At 41.8% G+C, this 22,982-nt stretch overlaps 1 protein-coding gene across 1 annotated transcript; it reads left to right on the forward strand.

The window, feature by feature from the left end:
* Window positions 1-7,769: 7,769 nt before the first annotated feature.
* unm_hu7912 (un-named hu7912) lies at window positions 7,770-16,050 on the forward strand. The gene is made up of 2 exons (XM_062379720.1): window positions 7,770-7,971; window positions 10,843-16,050. The coding sequence occupies exon 2, from the start codon at window positions 10,895-10,897 to the stop codon at window positions 14,102-14,104; it is 3,210 nt and encodes a 1,069-aa protein (XP_062235704.1). The 5' UTR covers window positions 7,770-7,971; window positions 10,843-10,894; the 3' UTR covers window positions 14,105-16,050.
* Window positions 16,051-22,982: the final 6,932 nt, after the last annotated feature.

Raw genomic sequence — 22,982 nt, forward strand, 5'->3', positions numbered from 1 at the left:
GTTCCCCTGCAGATTCTCTGTGCTGCCTGTGTTCGTTATCAGCCTATCTGTGTAGCCACAGTGACCCCTAGTGCTCAACGGTGCATAAATGTGTGAATGTCGTTCTGTAACTGGTGAAACCAAATCGATGTGTTGTACAGAGCTTAGAGTGATGAAGACTGTCTCCTCCATCCCCTGCTGCTACTCGTGCGTGTTGATATATGTGTCTCTAAACTTTTAAGCTTTCATTTTCAAGATTTGTGAGTTTTGGTTTCAAATATCTTGGACATGCTTCTATGAAGAAAGACTTTGGATTAAAGCATAAGTACTTTAGGGATTCATTTTTGACTGGGTGTCCATACATGATTGTCAGAGCTCACCGCCGGGAGCAGCCTTGTGTTACTGTTTATGAAAATGAGCCATCACAATTAGCATGGATGGTTAACTTTGAAAAATGTCATGCTGTTACTCAGAGGGCTGAGACTGATGAGCAGTGACTGAGGTGCAAAGAATAGTTTACCGTATTTATGTTTTTGATATTCACAAATGTGTACATTATTCATGGTGGATATTTTTGACTGTGAATGTAATCTTGTTTTTGTTACAGTTAGATTTATTGTTTTCTAACTGCATCGTATAATCATTGTGAAAAAATGAAATCCGTACAATTTTGAACTGATTGTCACTCAATGCCTGCCATTGAGTTGAAAGTTATAAATGTAAGTGCAAAAATCAAAAGGCTGGGGTTGTTGTGAATCAAAAAAAAAAAAAGATACTGCGTAATGTACATCATGGTGGACTATTGAATTAAATGTTAAAGAATATTTGATGTTATATGCAATGTAGCTATATTAAGTGAAAATGAGTATGTTCTTAAAAGTCTAATAAACCAATAATAAACCAGTCTAATAAAGTCTATAATCAAATTCGACTCTTGTATTAATTAGCGTTGATTCAGGTTTGTTGGCATGTCCTTCCTGTGTCTGTGTGGGTTTTCTTTGGGTTCACCAGCTTCCTCCCACAGTCCAATGACATGCAGATTCAGGTTAGTTTAATTGGAGACTCTAAACTGACCATAGGTATGAATGTGAGAGTGAAAGGTTGTATGTGTATGTGAGCCCTGTGACACGCTCGCGATCTGTCCAGGATGTAACCCCCCCCCCCCCCCCCCCCCCCACCTGATGTCAGCTGGGATTGGCCTCATCTCCCCATGACCCTCCAAGGATAAGATATATTTAAAATGGAGGGAAGATTGGATGTTCCATGTTGTCCAAAATAAGACAAGATAAGATGCATTTATTATTCCCAAACACATGCACAGACATGCAAAGGCACACTCGTGCAGGTAGGGAAATTTAATCTCTGCTTTTGACCCATCTGGTGCAGGACACATAGAGCAGTGAGCAACCATGTACGGCGCTCGGGGAGCAGATGTTGGGGGAGTAAGGTGCCTTGCTCAGGGGCACTAGACAGGGTAGGGAGACTCTTGGATTTTTGGACAGATCAATCCAGGTTCGTCTTTTTGTTGTCTCTCCGTGGAGTCGAACCAGAGACAAACCAGAGACCTTCTCTGCCCATAGTCCAAGTTTCTGCCACTAGACCACCGCCTCTCCTCATGCAATTCATTTTTTTCTGTCTTAAACTACACATAATAGACAGGTTGGCTGTTTTATCATTAGTTTATTGTGTTATGGTATTACAAATGGTAGTAAGGTATCTAATGATGTGAAATATCTCAAATATGAGGCAAGGAAAGAGCTAAAAGAAGAATATTCTTTATACAACAGAAAACATTATAAAATGAACTGAATGCATGCTGCAAACTGAGCATGCATGTGACCACAAGGTGGTGTGGGCCTGCAGTCTGACGACTCTGCTCTTCATTTAACCAGGGTTATATAATTCCTTTCACACAGTGAAATGAGCTCAGTGTGTTTGAACAGAACTCTTATAATACTCCACACTGTGTCACTGTGAGCGAAATGCATTCCTCCAAAGAAAATAACAGTATGTGCCGTAAAATAAACTTGGGCCTATTTATCATGGAAAACTGCAAAAAAAAGTATGTTGAGTGCTTTTGATTTTTAATGCATTCATTAACACAGTTGTGTTGATAATGCTGCATGTTTGTTTTCATGGTTTTTTCTTCCACTGTGTTATGAAAAGCAAAGAGAAGAGTGTATACAGAAAATACAAACATCATGTTTGTAGAATCCTATTGACTAAACCATTCTGTGACATGTGAACAAATGGCTCCCTGAACACCACTCATCATAGCCTATTTTAGAATAAGGGTTTAATTCATGGTGGTAAAAGGAAGGGAAAACACATGTATTATGTTCTAGTATCTTTTGGTGATCTGAATGCAGCAGCTGCAGCTGACAGAGACCGGTTGTGTTATGCACCCCCCAGACGAAGAATGATTGTATTTCAATGCCTTGTTTTGTACAATGACTGTCTGCATCCAGAGTTGAGAGCAAAATATTCAAATCTACTCTCCTCCAACTATCAAATGAATTACTCTGTCCAAATGTTTTGGCTGGTGGGTTTAATGCTGAGTCGGAGAAGATTGAATTTGAATAACAGTGGATCAACTTATTTTTCCCTTGAAAGATTTCACTGCAGCCAAAAGTGACTGGAGAGAAAAACCCAATTTGCAGGTAGGATGTTATATAGCGACTCATGAAAGGTCAGTAAATGGTTGGTCTGTCCGCTTGCTTGCACTTCCTATCTCCCTGCCCAGTGGGCCATGCTGTTCTCTTCTAATAAATCTGGGTTTGGTTAGTCGTTAGGATCCTCTCTGATCAGGAAAGACTCCATACACACACCTCACAGATTAACACACAACATTTTCTGGCTGCATAAAAAAGGAAAAGGAAAAGGCTCATATCTAAACAGAAGACAGCTCTTATCAGACAGAGTTTATCACTGTCTTGCAAACTAAACCGTCTATTTACAGAACACACCTGATATTGTGATCTTCTTCCTCCTACACTATAGAGATGCTGTGTAATCATCCTGATACAACTTTGATGACTTTGCAGGTCACAAGTGAAGGATTCAAGGGTAATGCCAGCACCAGTCTCATTCTGTTTGAAAAAGGGAGGGGCGCTCACAGCGTCCCTCTCCAAGCCTGGATATTTCTGGATCTGACCCATTTACATGGCCCTGAGAATCTGTGAGCACAGGTGCAACTGGATCGCTGCACCAGAGACGCGTTATTTCAAACATTAAGACGCCATTAAATCACCAATTGAAGCAAGTGTCCCAACTGATGTGCACATTTAATTTGATGGGAGGGGGCTGGTGCAAAGTACACATGGTTTGCATGGGATAAATGCCAGACATGGGGGGGTGTCAAACAGCATTTGTATCGTTCATTATATATACTGAAAGAAAACATATAAGCAAGTGTTCCTGTCATTCTCATCGTTTTATGAGGGAAGAGTAGAAGCGAATGTCAGTCCACGGTCCTGTTGTCTCGTTCAGTAAACAGCTTTTTGTTTCTGAAAGGCAAACACTGGCTGTCCCAGCTCGTATACACACGCTGCCTTACAGCCCGGCACAATTAGTGCAACTCAGTACTGCTTTGCATTGTGCTGCAGTGGGATGGTGGCTGAAGGATATCCATATTTAGAAGGGCCCCTTCCAAGCGAGGCACAAACGATTTGTTGTCTCTCCAGACTTTGAATAGCGAGACCTTGATGACAGCCCTGCATTCTAAAATCTCCTGCTGACTTCAATCAGCGCCTGAAAAAAAATCTGACGAAGCTCTGAGCAGGAGCGGTTTGCTCTGAATGTAATATTACCGCACTCTGTTTGTTACATAACAATATAATGGTGACAATGCATAACCGCGAATAACTCACACTGTCGGGAGGCCCAGGGGACGTAGCTGCACTGCTCTGAGAGGCCTGCACCTTTTGGTTCCAAATGGGTTTCCCCTTTAATAAACCTGCACACATGACTGAGTGAATCTCAAGCCAAGATGGCAGATGATGAAGGATGAGAGAGGAGTATGTAGTAAAGATTTAATTAAGCTGCACCATGGGATGGCTTACTGCCACTCCAGGGACCAGGACACCGGAGTTTGTGTGAGTTCAGTGCAGCTGTGAATAATATCTACACTATTCTTACTTTGACCTACATGTAGTGGGAGGTGGCCCGGCGCACAGAAGTGTAGGTCTTGTTTTCACCGTGAGGCTGCCACAGGGGAGGCAGGCTGGGGGTCTCCTTATGGTGAACCTTATGTTATCTTTAAATTGTCAATCTCTGATGGAGATAATCTGGGGCGTTCGAGAGAGAGACATCTGTGCTGTGTGTGTCTTCACAGGATGTTACAGTGGGAACGAGGCTGAACTGCTGATCTGCTCCCACGATGCATTTTCACATTGTTGGAGCCTCACAAGCAATTTTCACCTGCCGTGGTTTCAGCCCGGTGACGTAGGTTTTTATGGTCTCAATGGAAGACTCCCATCAGCACTTTACTTCATTTCCTTTTCAAATCAATTCGCTCGCTCTCGCTCCTACTCGCCGTGCGTCGCCATGGCTACCGCACCCAAATAGTTTGGCATGCACATGGATTTGCTCACGAGTGTTACTCACAGTGGACTGGAATGTTCTTTTTCTGTGCAGCCAGTGAAAATAAATAATTTCATAATCGGCCAACGATTATTTTTTTTCAATTCTAATCTACCTGACGAGGCAAAGCAAGGCCTCTGATCTCTGATGCATATGCACAGTTTCTAACATGTAGGACATCGATATGACAGTAATGATCTCCTGCTTGCTGTACATAATTGTTTATATAAATCCTGCACAGTGTATTGAGATGTTTAGTACATATACTACATGCACTGTCGGCATATTTATACTGTATTTATTATTCATTTCATTGCTTATTGCTTCTTTGCACAACCTGCACCTAACCTCATGTTGTATAGTCTTATGGTGTTGGTCATCAGGGTTTCCAGTAGAAGCTACTGCACATTCTCCTACTATTCGTTCATTGTTCAGTTTTTCTGTTGTACTCGTCCCTATCGCTGTTTCTATGTTAGTACACTGAAAACACGTACTTGGCCAATAAAGATGCTTCTGCTTCTGATTCTTTCCCCACTTGCACAGACAGTATCAGCTCCCTACAAGCAGTAACATGAACATTTCTAACACTGGGTCACTCGAAAGAGAACTACCAATCTGCTGAATAAAATCTAGTCTGATCCACCAGGGATCTAAACTATGCCAACGCAAATTCTCCGGTTCCCTGTTGAGCCAAAAAGACATCCGCTTCACTTGACTGCCTCTAAATCCTCACAAAAAGAGGTCTGAGTCGTGTGCGCCCTATATGTCCCGCCACCACTGTAAATTATGTCTCGGCCCCGAATGTTTGAACGGATAGGATTGAGTGGTTTAATTTAGAGGAGGAATTAATCCGGTTTGAGTTGGAATTAAGGAAAGACCGGGTGCATCTCCTGCTGCGTTTTACAGACTCACCCCCGCTGCACTTCAACTCCAAGTGAATCCAAGGGACTGCATATTTCATGAAGGGCATAAAAAGGTTCTGTAGGATGTCAGGGAACCACCCACGTTCAGACATATGTCTGTCTAAGAGGTCTAATTCCAGCTGTGTGAAATATTAACCAGTGCAGGGACCACGCACAACATCCCTCACTTCCCGGAGGGGCTCCTAGGATACAGTCAAACTAAAATCTTTTTGGCTTAACATCTCCATCTAATGTGTTTTCTTTGTTCCTCTGACACATGACGACGGTCCAAAATAACTTGCTTTGTATCGGGCCTGCCACACTGGCTATTTTTGGGCCCAGGCAGAGAAATCGGATAGAAACTTTGCAGAGAGTGACTTAATCTTGCATAGATTTAATTGGAGACATCTGGATAACGGAAGGTTTGTTTACTGTGCCAGCGTGAGTGGGAAGCAGGAAGAAAGCAGAATGGCCAGATTCTTCCTTATGGCTCATTACGTCTGTAATGTCTGAGCAGGGTGAGCTTGTGTTGGAGGCAGAATGACGTAGTGTTGGGCTTTAGTGTTGTTACTTTGTGGTGGCATTAGCCCGATCGATCCCTGTCAGCGGGGCTTCTAATCAACAGAGCCATTGATTTCCTCTCCACGGAGCCCGTGCGGTGCCTGCGACACCTGCTAGCAGCCAGCTGACGGACACTTATGCCTGCTAACCCACAGCTGACACAAACTGATGCCAAAGCACTGTGCCGCTGAGGGTGAGTCACACATGCCCAGATAGATCCCACTCTCAGCTCAGGGATGCTGGAAGCCAAACAATGCGAGATCCACTGTACTGTTGTTCTGAATCATATCTAATACACGTGGTGTGTCACAGATGGAGTCTTGGCCGTGGTGTTCTGTCACCAGGATGCAGGCAGGAATAGCAGAGATGGTCTCTGCTCGAGCGGCGTGTGAAGCTGAGTTTCCTGCAGCGAAATGAGCTCTGTCAAAGCAAAGTATCATTGTGATCTTCAGCGTGATCAGCACACTTTGTCTGTAGTGATTTCTCTCTTAGCCGTCAGAGTGCCACGGTAAGCAGTTTTCCTGCGGCAGTCACATGCTCCGGTCCGGGGCTCACAGCCAGATGTCCCCATCATCAATTCAGACAATGCAGAAGGATGTGGCGCGGTGGGACTCTGGGGCAGATGTGTGTTACACGGGGCCTCTTGCAAAAGTACAAACACATGATCTTCAAGCGAGAGAGGATGTTATATTAAGACACCTCGTGGGCTATCTGAGCAGTACCTTCAGGGGGCCAATCTGTGCCAATGTGTGCACAGGCTCTCCAAGCTGATTTTAATCACTGTAAACACTTGGCTTGAGATAATGTATGTTGTGATTTGATGCTTTACAAATGAAATGAATTGAACTGCATGCAGGTCAGGTTTTGAACAGTTTATCATACTATAAAGCAGTGATAAGTCAATTTGACTGTTTTGTAAACCATTTTTTAGGTTGTTTTGGAAAAACCTCTAAATAGATTAAAGCAACCTTTAAACAATGTCAAACAAAGTGCACACACACTCACACACACACACATATACACATGAACACACACGCACATGTACAAATGCTCAAGCTTAAATCTCGATGCAATCATTTGAAGCTTTTCTTTATGCGGATGAAAGAAAGTAGTACTTTTGCTTTTTGGGTTGAGGAACATTTAAAGGTGGCACCTGAGAGTATGGAGATTTACAACCTGCACTGTCACATTTTCTGATATGTCATAGATGGGGAAAGTAGCAGCACATTAGTCAGTGATGGAATTAAGAAGTAAATAGTTAATCGCACATCTACTTCCGTCACAGCTAAATGACACAAATATTGGCACAAGACTTTCCCATCCCCATGTCCACTGGTGTAGGAGGATTACCAGTGGCTACAGGTTTAGGAGAGGCTCAGTACTGTGATGCAGTCTTTTCAACCTGTCTGCAGACTTTCATAAATGTCATCATCAGATCTGCTCTGATTACAGAGCCCCCCTCTCTCACTGCAGGATGACCACACAGCCAGCAGCTCCACCGGAAACACTCACGCACTCACATTTAGAGCTCCATATATTCAGAGATGAACGGAGACACCGCAGTGCTGCTCCGGCTGTGAACACCCACCCAACTCCAGCCCCGGCCTCCTCCTCCTCCTCCTCCTCCTCCAGCGCCCCCTCCTCACATAAACACGCACAACCACGCCTCCAGAGGCACGCGCACAGACGCAGGCTCGGACACACCTCCTCCTTGCTCCCCATCACACACACTCACAAACACACGCACACTCTCTCAAAGACACAAGCGCGCGCGAGAGCATCGCTGGCTGACACAGACAACATGTAAAAGCAGCGTGAAGGACGTGCGCTCGGCTCCGGGAGGCTCACAGCAGGTGCGCCAGGACTGAGGCTGCAGCCCGCGGGGAGAGCAGGCTGCTGCTGCCGCTGCTTCTTCACCACCACCATGTCCCCCGCATCCGACGACACGGTAAGGCCCCGCATTCACTACTTAGATCCAACATGCACAAACTTAGCTCAAGTCATTCCCACCGGGCTCCCTGGTCACGATCGGCGGCCCCTGCTCCCCAGCTCGACCCGCCGCCTCCGTCTGTCCTTCCCGCGGCAAACGATGCCAACTGAAAGGCATCGGGTCAGCCTCAGAGAGGATGGAGGGCCGTCCTGCGCCGCGGCACCAAAATAACAGGAGGGTGCCCGGGTGCTCCGGAGCCAGTGTTGGGTAACAACGAGGCTCAGTGCGCCGCGGCTTGGTCCCTTGCATCACATTTGCTATTCTCTGGAAATCCCTGCAAGAGAGCACCCCCCCCCCCCCCCCCCCAAGTTGTTCTACTTGCAGTTCCTCACCCAAGTGACCATGAGCCCAATATTCATTAACCTGCATGTAACCATAACCACCGCATGGCACCACGAAGATGCTGCAGCCATTCATTCTGGTTATTTAACAGGGTTTTTTTTCGCAGCCTGAGATTTTTTCCCTCAGTGAGCAACTAAGAGGAGTGTTTCATGGTTTCTTTGCTGTGTGCTGTAGCCATGGAGACAGTATGTGGCATGCTGTGCTAGAAAGTGTAGTCCCCCCCCCCCCCCCCCCCCCACCATGGAAACAGCATCAGACCATGAAGACGAACAGAGGGAGGAATGTGTTGAGTTATAGTCTTGTACCATCTTGTCTTTACCTTCAATTAAAAACAAACAAGTAAAAAACTATCTTGTTGTGTTCCTTTAGATTCAGGTCAGTGATCAGAGTGATTAAACATTCAGAGGAAATGTCTTAATATTTCTTCAGGGAGTTAGAAGTGTGTCTGTGGTCATCTTCTGTAATGATGACCTCACAGTAGACCTATTTCCTTTTCTTACATTTAATCAATCTCGTGTAGTATTTGCTGTATAATTCCTTGTAGAGTCCCTATGTAGACCTATGTGTACTCTATCATTGCAAATCCATTAGTAGCTACTTTAACAATATTGTCTCACTACACTTGGAGAGCTGATGGCTATTATTCATACCCATTAATGTAGTCAGAGTGGTTCTCTTGTTTGAGGCAGATAGATTGTGGTAGTGACCTCCTCACATCCTTCACCTCATCGGCTCTATTTTTCATACTGAAAGAAGAAGTCCCGTCATCCCACTGACACCTCCTCTCATTCATTTAAACCTCGAAAGATTGAAAGATTAGAACTGATGGATTGAAGTAACTGACTTTTCCTATGTGGTTTAAGCTTCATTTCCACCGTCATCACTAATTTTATATTAATAATGCAACGTTTTATGCTGTATAGGAATAAATGACACAGAATTAATTCCAGATTATTTTTGTATCCATAACACATGAGGGACCATCGTCCCAACATTGACAGAAAAGCTGATAATGAAATATATTGAATGGCAGACTTGTAAGAAAGCAGCGGTTTTCACAGGCTTTCAGAGGCTTTGGCTTAAAGAGCAGTAAAATGCTTAAACTTCATTGGATTTACTTTAATAATTTAAAGTTGTTGAGTTTTACGTACCAAATTATTTTTATTAAATGTTAGGCTAAAACACTCGCACAATAAGATGAGTATAATAGTTTTTACTATGTAGAAGTATAATAGCAAGGTTTTCATGAAATATGCAATTAAATACTCAGTGTATAATCATCATCATAGATTTATCAAAAAAGTCTCTTTTTAGATACATGAAAAAATAAATAGAATAATTTTAATGCAGCTATAGCTGTTTGTTTCTGTTTATTAAGTACAGCCAAATGATGTACCTACACGCACTCTACATTAGGTCCAGGAAGAGGAAATTCTAACAAACCAAGCAAAGTAGTGAATAACAGAAAAGGTTTGTTCGTCACGTTGAACAGAAGTGAACCTGGTGTGTTGTGGAGACATGACAGAGAGATGGCTGGTCAGTCCTCTCTCATCACGACGAACAGATGGTAGCTCAGGGGTGGCTTGTGGGCAAGTGCCAACAAGAGAGCCCATGTGTATGACACATAAATATCCATTGTTGAAATAACATACATGATATTCTTTATATAACTAATAACATCGTCTGCATTTTTTTTTTTATCTCAGAGAGAAGTTGTTGAGAAGATGTGAAAAATTCAAACTGTAGAGGAAAAAAATGTTTTGTTGTGCTGCATATTGTTTAAATGTTCGACTCTAATAATCCTCAAAATCAAACTAATCTTTCACATCAACTTTGTCTACATTGTAAGCTCACTAATATATAATTATAGATAACTTATCTAATGGTATCCCAATATTTGCTGCAGTAATAAAGAAAAATCTAAAATAAACATGTCTACAACCATGTTTAGTAATTAATCTATGAATCAAGTGAAGTTAAAAAGTTAGATTCCTTAGTAAACAGCAGTTTGGTGTGTTATAGTGTATGTTAAATTTGATATTTTTTTAATTTAAAGATTTGTATCTGATTTTAGTATAGAATATATTATTTATAAATAAAGACTATGTCTCAGCCAGCTTTATTCGAGGTTATACATGCTGCCACCTCAAATATGTTGTTTTAACTCAAGGTTTTAAGAGAATGACTGGTTGTCAAGTTGGTTAGATATTGTGTTATGGCTACTGGCAAGAAATCCATCTTGGTTTGAATATAAGTCTCTAAATCTATGAATTTTTTACAGGGTCTTTTTTACAGGAATCAGACTTAAACAGATATTGTTGTCTATATTTGCTTGTAATGTTACTGTACTGAAATGATTTCAGCACATGATTTGAATCACAGACTAAGTAGTTATATCCTTTGTACAACTTATTGTCTTTTTCCTTGAAACTTTGCTTGACGTCCATACATTGCATTCAGTTGTTTTTGTTTTATCTCTTCCCACAGACTGGGTTGATCTTGAATGACACCTAATGGAGACCACTGAAGTTACTTTAAGATGACACGGACACATCCCCCTGATATACTGGCATCGACTTTGTATCAGGACATTAATTCAAATCCTATCAACGACCCCTATTTTTCTCTCCACTCCTCCCAGCAATGTGACTTGAAAATGATAGACAAACCAGAAATCATTAACAAAAGACACTGCCGTAGCTTTGATTTCATTGAGTCACTGGATGATCCACAGTCTTTTTCATCCTCAATGGAGTACCCGTACAAGAGGGCTGAGCATCAGACATTAAACAAAGATGTCATGTGGAATGGACTTGATCAACAGGGACATCTTCGCTTTTCGTCTCCCGATCTGTTTAATACCAGGCAGTTCCAGCAGCAGAACAGCCATGAGAAAAACAGCAATCTTACATGGTCGGACTCTAAAAAGAGAACAAGATCTAAAAGTGCTCCAAGGGTGAAGACAACCCTAACTCCTGTGCCCATCACAGTGTCTCCTCCAGGAGCCGGGAAAGGCAGGGATGCACCTCAGACTGCATCAGATACCTTGAGGACTTCTGAAACACCAAGAGAATCCTACACATCAAACAGGGCTTTTTTGAATGAGGTGCATCCTATCAAACTTCAGCCTCACTCTCCCCTCTATGTGTCAGACTGTTTTGAGGAAGAGAAACCTGAAAAACCAGCTGTAACCCCTCATGTCAGGTGCCGTGTGGACATTAAACCAGATGCTTCTGTACTGCAGCACACATCTAGGCAGGTTCCTAATGTACGGACTGAGCACCTTTGGCAGAGATACTCCCAGGCTAGTAGCAGTCGAGGTTTGTATGTACCACGGCACATTGTCTCCTCGCCAACACCCACACCAAGCGAATGCTATAGTGGAGATTTTAGACAAGGATACCACTACACCACCAGCATGTCTCCCATCTCCTACCAGCATCTTGACACGCACAGAATGCCATCACCGACAGCACCATATCTGAGTCAAGAGCAAAGAGCTTACTCAAATCCGAACATACCCACCAAGTTTTTCTACACAGAGGACCCTGTTCGGTATCCAGGCCATCCCTATTCTAGAGCACAGTTTCAGGATGATCGCGCTAGTTTAACCAGTCATGGTAGTACAATGACATGTCAGTATGATCCAAGGACTAGATTGGTGCATACCCTTCCAGTCAGGCCATATTACACAGAGCGGCTGTCCAACAGAGAGCCAGCACACTCTGCATATAGTAGGCCTTACTCCACGAGTGAGGCAGGGTCCTACTTTTCTCAAACTCCATTGTCAAGATCTTACTATGGAGAGGACAGCCAGTTCAATCCATACCATATGAGTAACTCGAGGTTGTACTATCCCAAACAGTTCAGCTCTCCTGAGGAGCAGTACTTTCCCTCAAGGCCATATCATACGGAGGGTCGTCAACGCCCACGAATGTCCCAGGCTTTTTCAGATGACTGGTATCGATCAAGTATATCTGGTTATTCTAACCGGTCATCTCTGCACACACCACCAAGTGTAAGACAAGACCCCAGTGTACCCCCGTGGTTTACTAGCAGCTATGTAGATACAAGTAGACTAGGAGCGGAGGTCAAAAACCATTCCAAGTCTTGGGACAATATTCTATATCCACGGCAAGACAGAGAGCAGTCAGTACCACGTGGACGAAGCTATGAGAACCTGTTTTACCAAGCAAAGCAAGGAGCATCCACTGATGTTACATCTCAACCTGTTATACTTAACCTCTCCAGTTCGCCAAGACGTTATGCTGCACTCTCACTATCCGAAAACTCGTTAGAGAGGGGCTCAAGCAGTCCGTGGAGGAATATCAAGAGTGGGAACTGGTTTGTAACGCCTGAGATTACCATAACAGACAATGACATCTCTGCAGCCAACAGCAAGCGACGTGATGTGCACTCTGTTCGTTGGGATATGTCGGATGCTGAAAAGACATCATCTTCGAGAATACTGCATCAGAAGCAGCCGTCCACCACACCAGACATAACCAAAGACAGGAAACACAACAACTTCTCCCTGCAGCAGAGTCTAGAGCAGCTGGACGAACTACTAGCAGATTTGGTTGTTGATTACAAACCACCAACTTCCAGAAAATCAAGTGTAGACCTTTTGGATCAGCTAAAACAACTCATTACTGTAGATGATGACAAAAACAGAGAATCTTCTGGACTTGAAAACTTAGGCTGTCTGAACACACAGCAGTCCTCTAAATCAAGCCCTGACACAATCAAAGACCCCGATAGTGGGTGTGATGCTTTACAAAGGAGTGCAGAAGAATGTTCTCCAGACCACAGCACAGATGATGATGACACTATGGTGTGTGCTAACAAGAAATGCAACCGGATCGAGAGTATGTTCAATGCTTGCTTGTACTACAAGTCATGTCACAGTTGCTACACCTTCTATTGCTCACGAAACTGCCGCAGGGACAACTGGGAGACCCATAAGGAAACGTGCCTATATGGTCGGGTCAGCAGTGTGTGCCGACACATTCTTAAGTTCTGCAGAGAGAGCTCAGATATCCACAAAGCCTTCTCTCGTGTGGCTAAAGCTGGCTACCTCTCCAGAGGGAGAGGCGTCCTCTTTCTGGGTTTTGCTAATCCAGACACAGCTGATAACTTCCTGCAAGTTGGGCTGGAGAGCCTCCTCATGTCTCCCACATACTTGTCTCTCAGAGAGCTGGATGGATTCAAGGACAACCTTGGTGAATACTGCAAGGAACTGCAGCAGGCAGGGAATGACTATGACCCCAATGAATGTTTCCTTCTGAATGTATCCATAGCTGTTGGTGAACTAGTGCCTAATAGACCTTCACCAAGAGTCCAAGCACCAACAGTTCGAAAATATGCAAAGGTGTCCTTGGCCTCCTCAAGTCCTGACAAAAAGATAATTAAGAAGGACAGTGAAATGGAAACACTCATCCTCACTCCACCTCCAGGCACACCAGATATTGACAAGGAGGGGGAGGCAGGGAGAAAAGCCAGAGAGGTTTGCTTTGTCAACATCCAGCGTGAGCTCAGGACCAGGGGAGTCTTCCTTCGTCACGAGTATCCCAAGATCTATAATCAGCTGTGTGAGTTTGTGGAGAGCAACAAAAGGTTCACTCCTACCACGATTTACCCAATAGACAGGAGAACAGGGAAACAGTTTATGTGCATGATCATGGCTGCATCTGAGCCAAGAACACTGGACTGGTTGGGTACCCCTCATCTCTTGGATGATATAATATAATATATCACTGAATAGTAATGGTAATGATGTCAGTACACAGTATGTTCATACTGTAAATACAAGGTGTAAGCAAATTGAACACTGATACAGAAATATGTCTGTATATGTGAGGAATCTCTCCTCTCAGTCTCTCTCTCTCTCTCTCTCTCTCTCTTTCTCTCTCTCTCTTTCTTTATTTTTTCTCTCTATTGCCACACACAAACCCTAACACTCATAGACACACACATATACACTACAAAAGTTTCCCTATATTGTTTTTGGCTTGTTTTGATCCTGTTGCACTCAGAAGAGTTAATAGCCTGCATGTAGATTAGGCACAAAAACAGTTATCCAGGTGTTTACGGTGTGAATATGTTTGATCTGTGCAGTTTCTGCAGACTATGTATGAAGCACATCATATTTATGAAGTACACATCTCATTGCCTCCACATTATAGTGGACACAGCCACATCTCACGTTGTAACTGTCACCAACTTTTGATTTTGTTTGACTAATGTTATAGAAATTTATATTTACCTTGTTGGTTCTGAGATAACAACTTTTTATTAGTATTTAAGTATTGTTTCCTAAGTATACTGTAGTTGTGTGGGTATTTGTTATTATTGCTATATTAGTTATTATTTGATCATTTGACAAAGACGTACAATCAAACTTTTCCACCTCATTTATACTTTTTGTTGGGTCTTACTTCATCCTGCGATAAGACTTGATGTCATCCTTTCATAAATTGCTTTGTTTGAAAGTGGCCTTCAGACGGAAAAAAAAGCATTTGACACGAAGCAATGTATAGATTTATCTATTTCTAAAGGCTTGACAGCTCTTGACTTAGGTTGTTTGAATTACCATTGTAAAAGAAGAATTATTTTGCTCAAAGCATGTTATTTATATCAAGTATTTTAATATTTATATTGCTAATAGTTAATTGTTTCATGTTAATGAGATACAAATTGATGCTATGACATGTAATAGGTATATAATATATATTGAGTATTAGATCATTTGGACATCATGATCTTGAGACCTTATTGTAACTAATACCGCAGTATGTTCTTAAACAATATGCAATAAAAGAGCAACCTTAACATCTATATAGTAAACCCTATTTTAATATTAATATTGAGTAATTCCTTGGAGCCAAGAGCTGCAAAGACTTTGTTTGCACTAAAACATAAATTATGAAACGAGAATGTTCCTAACATAGCTGCACCACTGAACCCAGATGATATGCTTGCTTCCTTTACCATTGTTGACTAATCTAAGGTTGCTCTTTTACTCGGTTATATACATATATCTTTGTGCAAGACCTTCCACAAGTTTCTATTTTGTGATGTTTATAACCTATATATAAATATATAATAAATGGAATTTAATGAGTGACCTTGTGGCTTTGCATTTTCTCCACCAGAGTACTCCCTATCTAGATTTTGAACAGGAGGTTAAAATAAACTTCCAATCGGCATGATAGACTTGCACATTGACATCGGTTATAAATTGTTTTTGCTCTTCACTGGGGTATTAGATCTATCTCTGCTTAGTGACACTGAAGGACTGGCCTGTTCAATGTGGAAACACCCCGTCCTTCATGTATTCAGAAATAATCTTCATTGTTGGTCTTCCTTTACTATAAATGATCTTCTCTTGATTTTGATATAATGACTGCCGGTGATAGCACAAGAGTGCATGAAATGGATAAGAAAACATTTTGTTTGCATAGTGCATATAATACCTATTTACACTCATTACATTTTACAGTACATACAGGTTTAAGATTAGAATAGGGGACGAGGTGTAGAGCACATTATTATTGTTCATGTTTTTAATAATATGTGGCAACTGATGTTTCAACCAGCGACTGTACATTTGCATTGGTAACTCTGCTCTGATGAAGATATGCTGTCTGTCAAAATATTATTTTTTGCTTAATAAAATCTTGAATTATAACCTCATCCTCAAATTTCTCGTTGTTTTCTCTGAGACTGAAATGTTGAGATCCGTTCCCTCATCCGTTTCATGGTGTGACTCTTCTGTTGTGTTGCTCGCTAAAGGGTTGCCTCATTCTTCCATGTAATTAGACCACCACCTAGTGGAATAATGCATAAATTATGTGAAACATAAAATTAGCTTTTTTTGTTCAGTCAGACCTAACATTACATTACATTATAGGTCTGCAATCTGCAATCTACTGTCTACTCTTAAACTTTCCTTTCAAAATATCAAATTGAAGGTTAATGGCATTTTGTTTTACCTGTTATTCAGTCAAACTAAGTATTAAGTGCAGTGCCAGGGGAGGAAGTTCAGGTAAAAGAATTGCAACTGCAGTGTACTGATATGCCTGTGTTCAGGATCTCTCAAATTATCAATGTACTGAATATCAAACATATTTACTGTATAGATTAAGAGATTTTTCAAAGTAAAGCCCAACGTGTGTACAATCAAATCAGTTCATCTCTGACTATTTCAAAGTTCTTTAAAAACACTTTGCTCGATAAGTTCAGAGCGAGACTGATATGCCTGTGTTGAGGACCTCTCGGACTACCGACATACTGAATATCAAACATATTTACTGTATAGATTAAGCGATTTTTCAAAGTAAATTCCAACATGTGTACAATCAAATCAGATCATTTCTGGATATTTCAAGTTATATAAAAACACTTTGCTCAATAAGTTCAAATCGATACTGATATGCCTGTGTTTAGGACCTCTCTGACTATTTACATACTGAATATCAAACATTTTTACTGTATAGATTAAGAGATTTTCAACGTTAAATCCAACGTTTTCACTGTGGAAGTGATTATTTCAGGATACTTTAAGTACTTTAAAAACAGTTTGACTTTCAAGTGATTGCAATACGCTTCCGTAGAAGAAAGCTTGTTTTTAGTTCTAAAAATATTTAGGGTGTTTGTACGTCGCTGTTTGTACGTCCTACAGCGACCATTACGGTTATGCAAATTAGGCAATGATGTAATTTAGCGACTTCTAGCGACTTTTAGGACAGCCAATAGCTACTGTGATGGGAGATTTAAGTTTCATGCAAGGAATGACAGATGGAAATATTATTCTGATGTGTTCCTGTGTGTTTAAGACTGAAAACATGTGTGGGTCAGCTTGGCAGACTCAGATGTGTAATTATTGGAGATTCCTCTGTGCCTCTGTTGAGACAAAAGGTATTCACACCTATGTACAGGGTTATCCAGCAGAGACGGGGTTCACTGAGTCTAAGCAGATGCCTGATGTTAGTGAGACTTTCGAAGGGGTCCTCATTCAGATTGAAGGTGACCAAATCTAAGTCTGAAGACAACACACAGAGAGCTGATTGGATAAACATTCTACCTCTCTGAAAGGAGGGGCTTATTTAATATAAATCAAATGTGATTCCATTGTTCTGTGCCATTGCCCCTAGTCTGACTAAGTGACAGGGTGCTCTGGTCCCTAGCCGCAGCTAGGTAGAATTGTATGAACCAGAATTGATAATTGTCTTTGCTGTGAAATGTAATTAAATATTCCATTACACTACTCTTACAACAACTCCTTCATTTTTCCTCCGACTCTTGAGGTGAGTTCGTCACGTGGTGTCGTTTGTTGTTCGCCGGGCGCACAGATGCAGGGAGTCGGTACAGGAGAACACGCAGGGGCGGCCGGGTTTCCGCTCCTTTCTGCCTCTCACGCTCACTCCTGCACCAGCGTTTGTTGTTCTCCTCCATGCAGATTCCTGCCGTGTGCAAAGTAGCTTGAATGTGTGTGTGAATTAACTTGACTCACAAGCATTATAGTCTTGTTTTGGAGGCATTTGATTCGTGTGTGTTTCTGTCTGTGTGCTTGCTCTGTGAACTGAGCTTCTCTCTTGCCGTCACTCTCTTCTCTGTGGGACACCAGCCCAAGCTCAAGACTGTTACCATGGAAACACCAATGAGCGAGAACCACACAGGCCGAAGTTAACATTGGGAATGGGGCCGAGCTGGGGCACTTTCAGATGTGCCCCACGAAATCTGCCTAGCATATGGACTCCAGCTCCTAGCCTGTTGCCTGCTCGGCTTCACCTGAGCTAACAGGCTAACAGGCTAGCAGGCTAACACGACCTGAGACTGTGGAGAGGTTTCTCTCACATATCGGATGAATAATAGGGTTTGATCTTCGGTTTGTTCTCCTGACAGAGAAGCTAGAGACGTCTGCGCTCCCGTTTCTGTGGTGAGTCAAGTTTAGTATTGTGTTAGTAGTGATGAGCAGGTACCTGTACATGGCTTGTTACTTTAGCTCTGCTAGCCTGCAGGCAGTGTTGCCAACTCCTCAGTAAGGAAAGTAGCTATTGGCTGTCCTAAAAGACACTAGATGTCGCTAAATGACATCATCGCTTATTTGCATAATGTAATGGTCGCTATAGGAAGTATAGAAAGTGAGAAAAAACCACCCTAAATATGTTTATTACATTCACCTCAAAAAAAATATATTCGTTCTTTCTGGGATAATTATCTCGGAAATTCCGAGACAAATGCCCCAAAAATACAAAATAAAAGTGAATGCAATACGCTTCCGTATTCTTCTGTTGATTCTTTTTGTTTTTTTATCTTGCCATTGAAATAGGCCATCACTTCTCAAAATAACTTCATGACTTTAATGCTCTGTCTAGACCCACATACATAAATCGATTTTGTCCTGTATTGTTAAATGTTAGAATATCAAATTTAATCAAAAGGCTGTTATGTGAGGTGGAACTTCAAGCTCTAGTTCCAACCCTCCTCCCTTATCCGGGCTTGGGACCGGAGAAATGATCCAAAAGAGACTGAGCACAATGAGCGAGCCGAGAGGAGGAGGAGGAAACAGAAACTCCAGCTCGGTACAAACCACCTGGCGCCTCTGCTCTGATCATGAAGCCGCTGATCTCTGAGCAGATGTGACCAGAGAAGCTCTGTGTTTTCACTGTTTCCACTGTTCCACAGAGTCACTAACTGGCTGTTTCACGGTGAAGAGATCAAGTCTCAGTCACTGCCCGTGTCTCTGGGCGATTGTGTGGCGGAGCGCAGGGGCTGTGTGTGTGTAGCTCAGTTGACCAATCCTGCTCGAGACTGAGGTTAGGCCCGCCTTTCTCATTAGCATAAGGACACTGAAATCGAAAAATAAAAGTTGGAATAAATGTGGAAATAAATAAATAAATATGGAAATAAATGCAGAATTAAATAAATCAATGTCTTAAACTTATTTCCACATTTATTTATTTATTTCCACTTTTATTGCAACTTTTATTTATTTCCACATTTATTTATTTCCACATTTCAGTGTCCTTATGCTAATGAGAAAGGCGGGCCTAACCTCAGTCTCGAGCAGGATTGGTCAACTGAGCTACACACACACACAGCCCCTGCGCTCCGTCACACACTCGCTCAGAGACACGGGCAGTGACTGAGACTTGATCTCTTCACCGTGAAACAGCCAGTTAGTGACTCTGTGGAACAGTGGAAACAGTGGAAACACAGAGTTTCTCTGGTCACATCTGCTGAGAGATCAGCGTCTTCATGATCAGAGCAGAGGCTGCAGGTGGTTTGTACCGAGCTGGAGTTTCTGTTTCCTCCTCCTCTCGGCTCGATCATTGTGCTCAGTACAACACGAGACGTGACGCTCACAGTCAGGACTACTGACAGCTAAATCATCCCAATAAAATATAACCTTAACTAACCCTCTGAACTTGAACTAGTTCATTTTAAGTGTGAACTGGCTCAACGCTGCAAACAGCTACTGGACACCAGCATTGAAAGGCAGAAGTAGTAGGGCTGGATCATTACACTCCTGTGACCAATCCTGCATGAGACTGCGGTTAGGCCCGCCTTTCTCATTAGCATAAGGACACTGCAAATGCAAAGGAAATGTATCAGGGAAAAAATAAATGTTAAAATATATTTAAGACATTTCTTTTGACATTTCTTTTGGTATTAACATATTTATTTATTTATTTCTGTATTTATTTATTTATTTCCATTTTTATTTATTCATTTATTTATTTATTTCTGTATTTATTTATACATTTATTTATGTATTTATTTTTACTTATGTCATGTATGGTCCTCCATAGGCAACACTGCCTGCAGGCGATGCTAACGGGACCGTACGGAGTTATTGACCCGACATGAACCGACATGAGCAGGAAAAGTGTTAGAGTTGATGGAGTTGACGATGAGTGTGTTTGGAGAATAAGCTCCACCACGTAAGATATCTAATGGTATGTAAATTTATTTCACTTGCCAACCCATTTTACTTGACTATGTTACACAGATTATTATTCTGCAGAAACAGATTTACTGTGATCAGCTGAAACCTGAGTTTTTAAAGTCATATCTGCATTTTAAGAGCAGCTGTTTAAAGTAGAATTACGTCTCCTAAAGCTCTTTATTCAGAGTATTGATGTTGACGTTGATGTGAAGCTATGTGTCTGTCTAAACGTTTTACATTTTATTTTAATCCTGTATTATAGGCAACATCTTTGTGTCGCGCTTAGCGCTAAAGCATGTGAATTGTATATGAAATGGGATTTCTGCTCCCTGCTGGCACTCAAAATGCAGCCCATAGTATGTCTTACTAGTTTTTATAGCCCTACTGCTTACAATAATCAGCTACCTCTATTGTTGTGACGGTGACATGACGTCATACAAAATTGCCCCACCAGAAATTTCAGGCAAAAATCGCCACTGACCATAATAATACCTTTTTTATGTGTGTAGCACTTTTAACACTGCACAGATACATAGAACTTACTTAGAAGTATAAATACATCTGATGTAGAGTCCACATCATATTCAAATGTACATGTTCGTCACACAAATAAGACAATTGTGTCACAATCAAGTCCATTAAATTGTACACACTGATAGATGTTGGCCCTTTCATCAACTTCCACGAATTATCAAATTCCATTAAACAGCGGAGTTACGGAGCCGAGTCATTAATAGGCTTTAATAATATCTTCTAACACTGTGTGTATATCATCATATCTCTGCAGTGAATGTGTCTGTGCCATCAGGCGTAAAGGAGATCACTTACAATAAATGAATAAACTTTCCAAATAATATCCCAGAGTGGAGGTGAGGATCCACATATGTGAGGGAATCGGTCCGATACTCTAAATAAATAAATACTGCCGTGACAGTAGTGCGGGGTTCTGCGTGATGTGTGCAAGCGAATGGAAGGATCGGGAGGAAACAAGGGTTCAGCAATGTCTGATCAGCTGATATAGATTCTATTGATCTGTGATCTGTGATCTTTTTTTTACTTCAGGCTCCATTCTTTCTCTCGTCTTCACTCTCACACATTGTGTTATCCACAGCAGCGGCAGAGTATCAGTGTATTTTCTTTATTAGTGACATCACTGCTGTCCCATTAAGTCGCTCTTCACCTCCACCTCAAGAACAAACACCTCAGTGTCAGTGAACATTGCGTTCAGGTTTGCATGCGCACGGTTTTACAAATCGTAATTTTCCTTTGCATACGTCATGTCTGGCTTTTGTGCGTAAGTACACTTTTAGTATGAATCCTACGCACTGTTTTATAAATGAGACCCCAGGTCCTTACATCGGCACACACAGAGGGCTAATCCTGGAGCTTGAGTGCTTATTTTACATTCCTCGGCAGGAGGCAGCAATAACTGCCTTTTTTACCCAACTGTAAATTGGTTCTGTTCTTTCACCATCATCATCATTTCAGTTTGCTGATATGATGATGCAAAATCTCCCAAAGCAACAAGCATAGTAAGAAGCATCCAAATATGATAGTTTCATAGTTGATTTGCTCATTTTTCTACATCGGAATCATTAAACAATGACAAACAATTAACATGAGGTAACTGGTCGTGTTCCAAGGAAACTTAAGCCATTGTCAGACGTGACCTCCGGTTAAAATCGGGAGAATTGGCTACAGAATTCAAACATTTAAATTACTTTAGCTGACATTTTGATTAATGATAGTTTGATCTGAGAGATTTGAAATATCACTAAATGTCTTCATGCTTCCTTCTCACGCCCACGATTGCACGCCCTCAACTCAGAGTAAATCGATTCAACAATATACATAACGATTTGTATAATGAGTTTAATATTGTAAAAATGTATCAAAACAAGAGAAGTTGAATGTAGAAGTTTTTGTGAAATCAGCAGTGACCTCTGAGTAGAAACTGAGCAAAATCAACTTGAAAAGTTGTCAGGCACATTTTTTGTGTCTGATGGTCTGTGCTGAATCTGGAGGCTGTTTTGAAAACTCCGTCTCGGTCGAAACATCGGCAGCTTTGTAATTGAGATAAAGTGGTGAGTTCGTTCTTCATGCTGTGACAAGTTCGTCTCGTGTTCATGTTTACAAAATACAACGTACAACGACTTGTCCTTGGTTAACATTGGTCTTGCAGAATTCAGACAGTGCTTTGGAAAGAGGCTTAGTTCTCCCTCTGCTGGACATTTTGAGAACATTGAAGGGTGGAAATCTTTACCTGTAGATTGCAGTCTAAACCTTTGGACTTTTCCTTTCATTTTTTCTACTATTGTCATCTGTAGTTTTTATTGCTGGAAATGTGACAAGTGATCATAATCGCTTCTTTCTGCAGCCTCAAATGGACGAGAACACCTATTTGGGCCCCCCGGCTCAAGTCACATGGGTGAAGGGCTGCAGTGTAGGAGCCGAGGACAGGGACTCAGGTGAGGTAACACCACATGACTTTTAAAGCTGTCGGATCACTGTGCAGTTCACACTACATGGCCTGCTGTCTTGTAGCTGTTTAGAGTTTTTGATGAGAGGGTGTCACGCACTTCACAATGTTTTGACTGTTCCGCTCTGTTTAGCTGTCACAGTCATATTTATTACATTTTACAAGAATTTCCTTCATTATGTTCTTATAAAGGTT

The sequence above is a fragment of the Platichthys flesus genome, chromosome 3, assembly GCF_949316205.1.
Source record: "Platichthys flesus chromosome 3, fPlaFle2.1, whole genome shotgun sequence".
Classification (NCBI taxonomy): Eukaryota; Metazoa; Chordata; class Actinopteri; order Pleuronectiformes; family Pleuronectidae; genus Platichthys; species Platichthys flesus.

Coding starts and splice junctions, on each gene's coding strand:
- unm_hu7912 (XM_062379720.1), top strand. CDS start 10,895: ATGACACGGACACATCCCCCTGATATACTGGCATCGACTTTGTATCAG.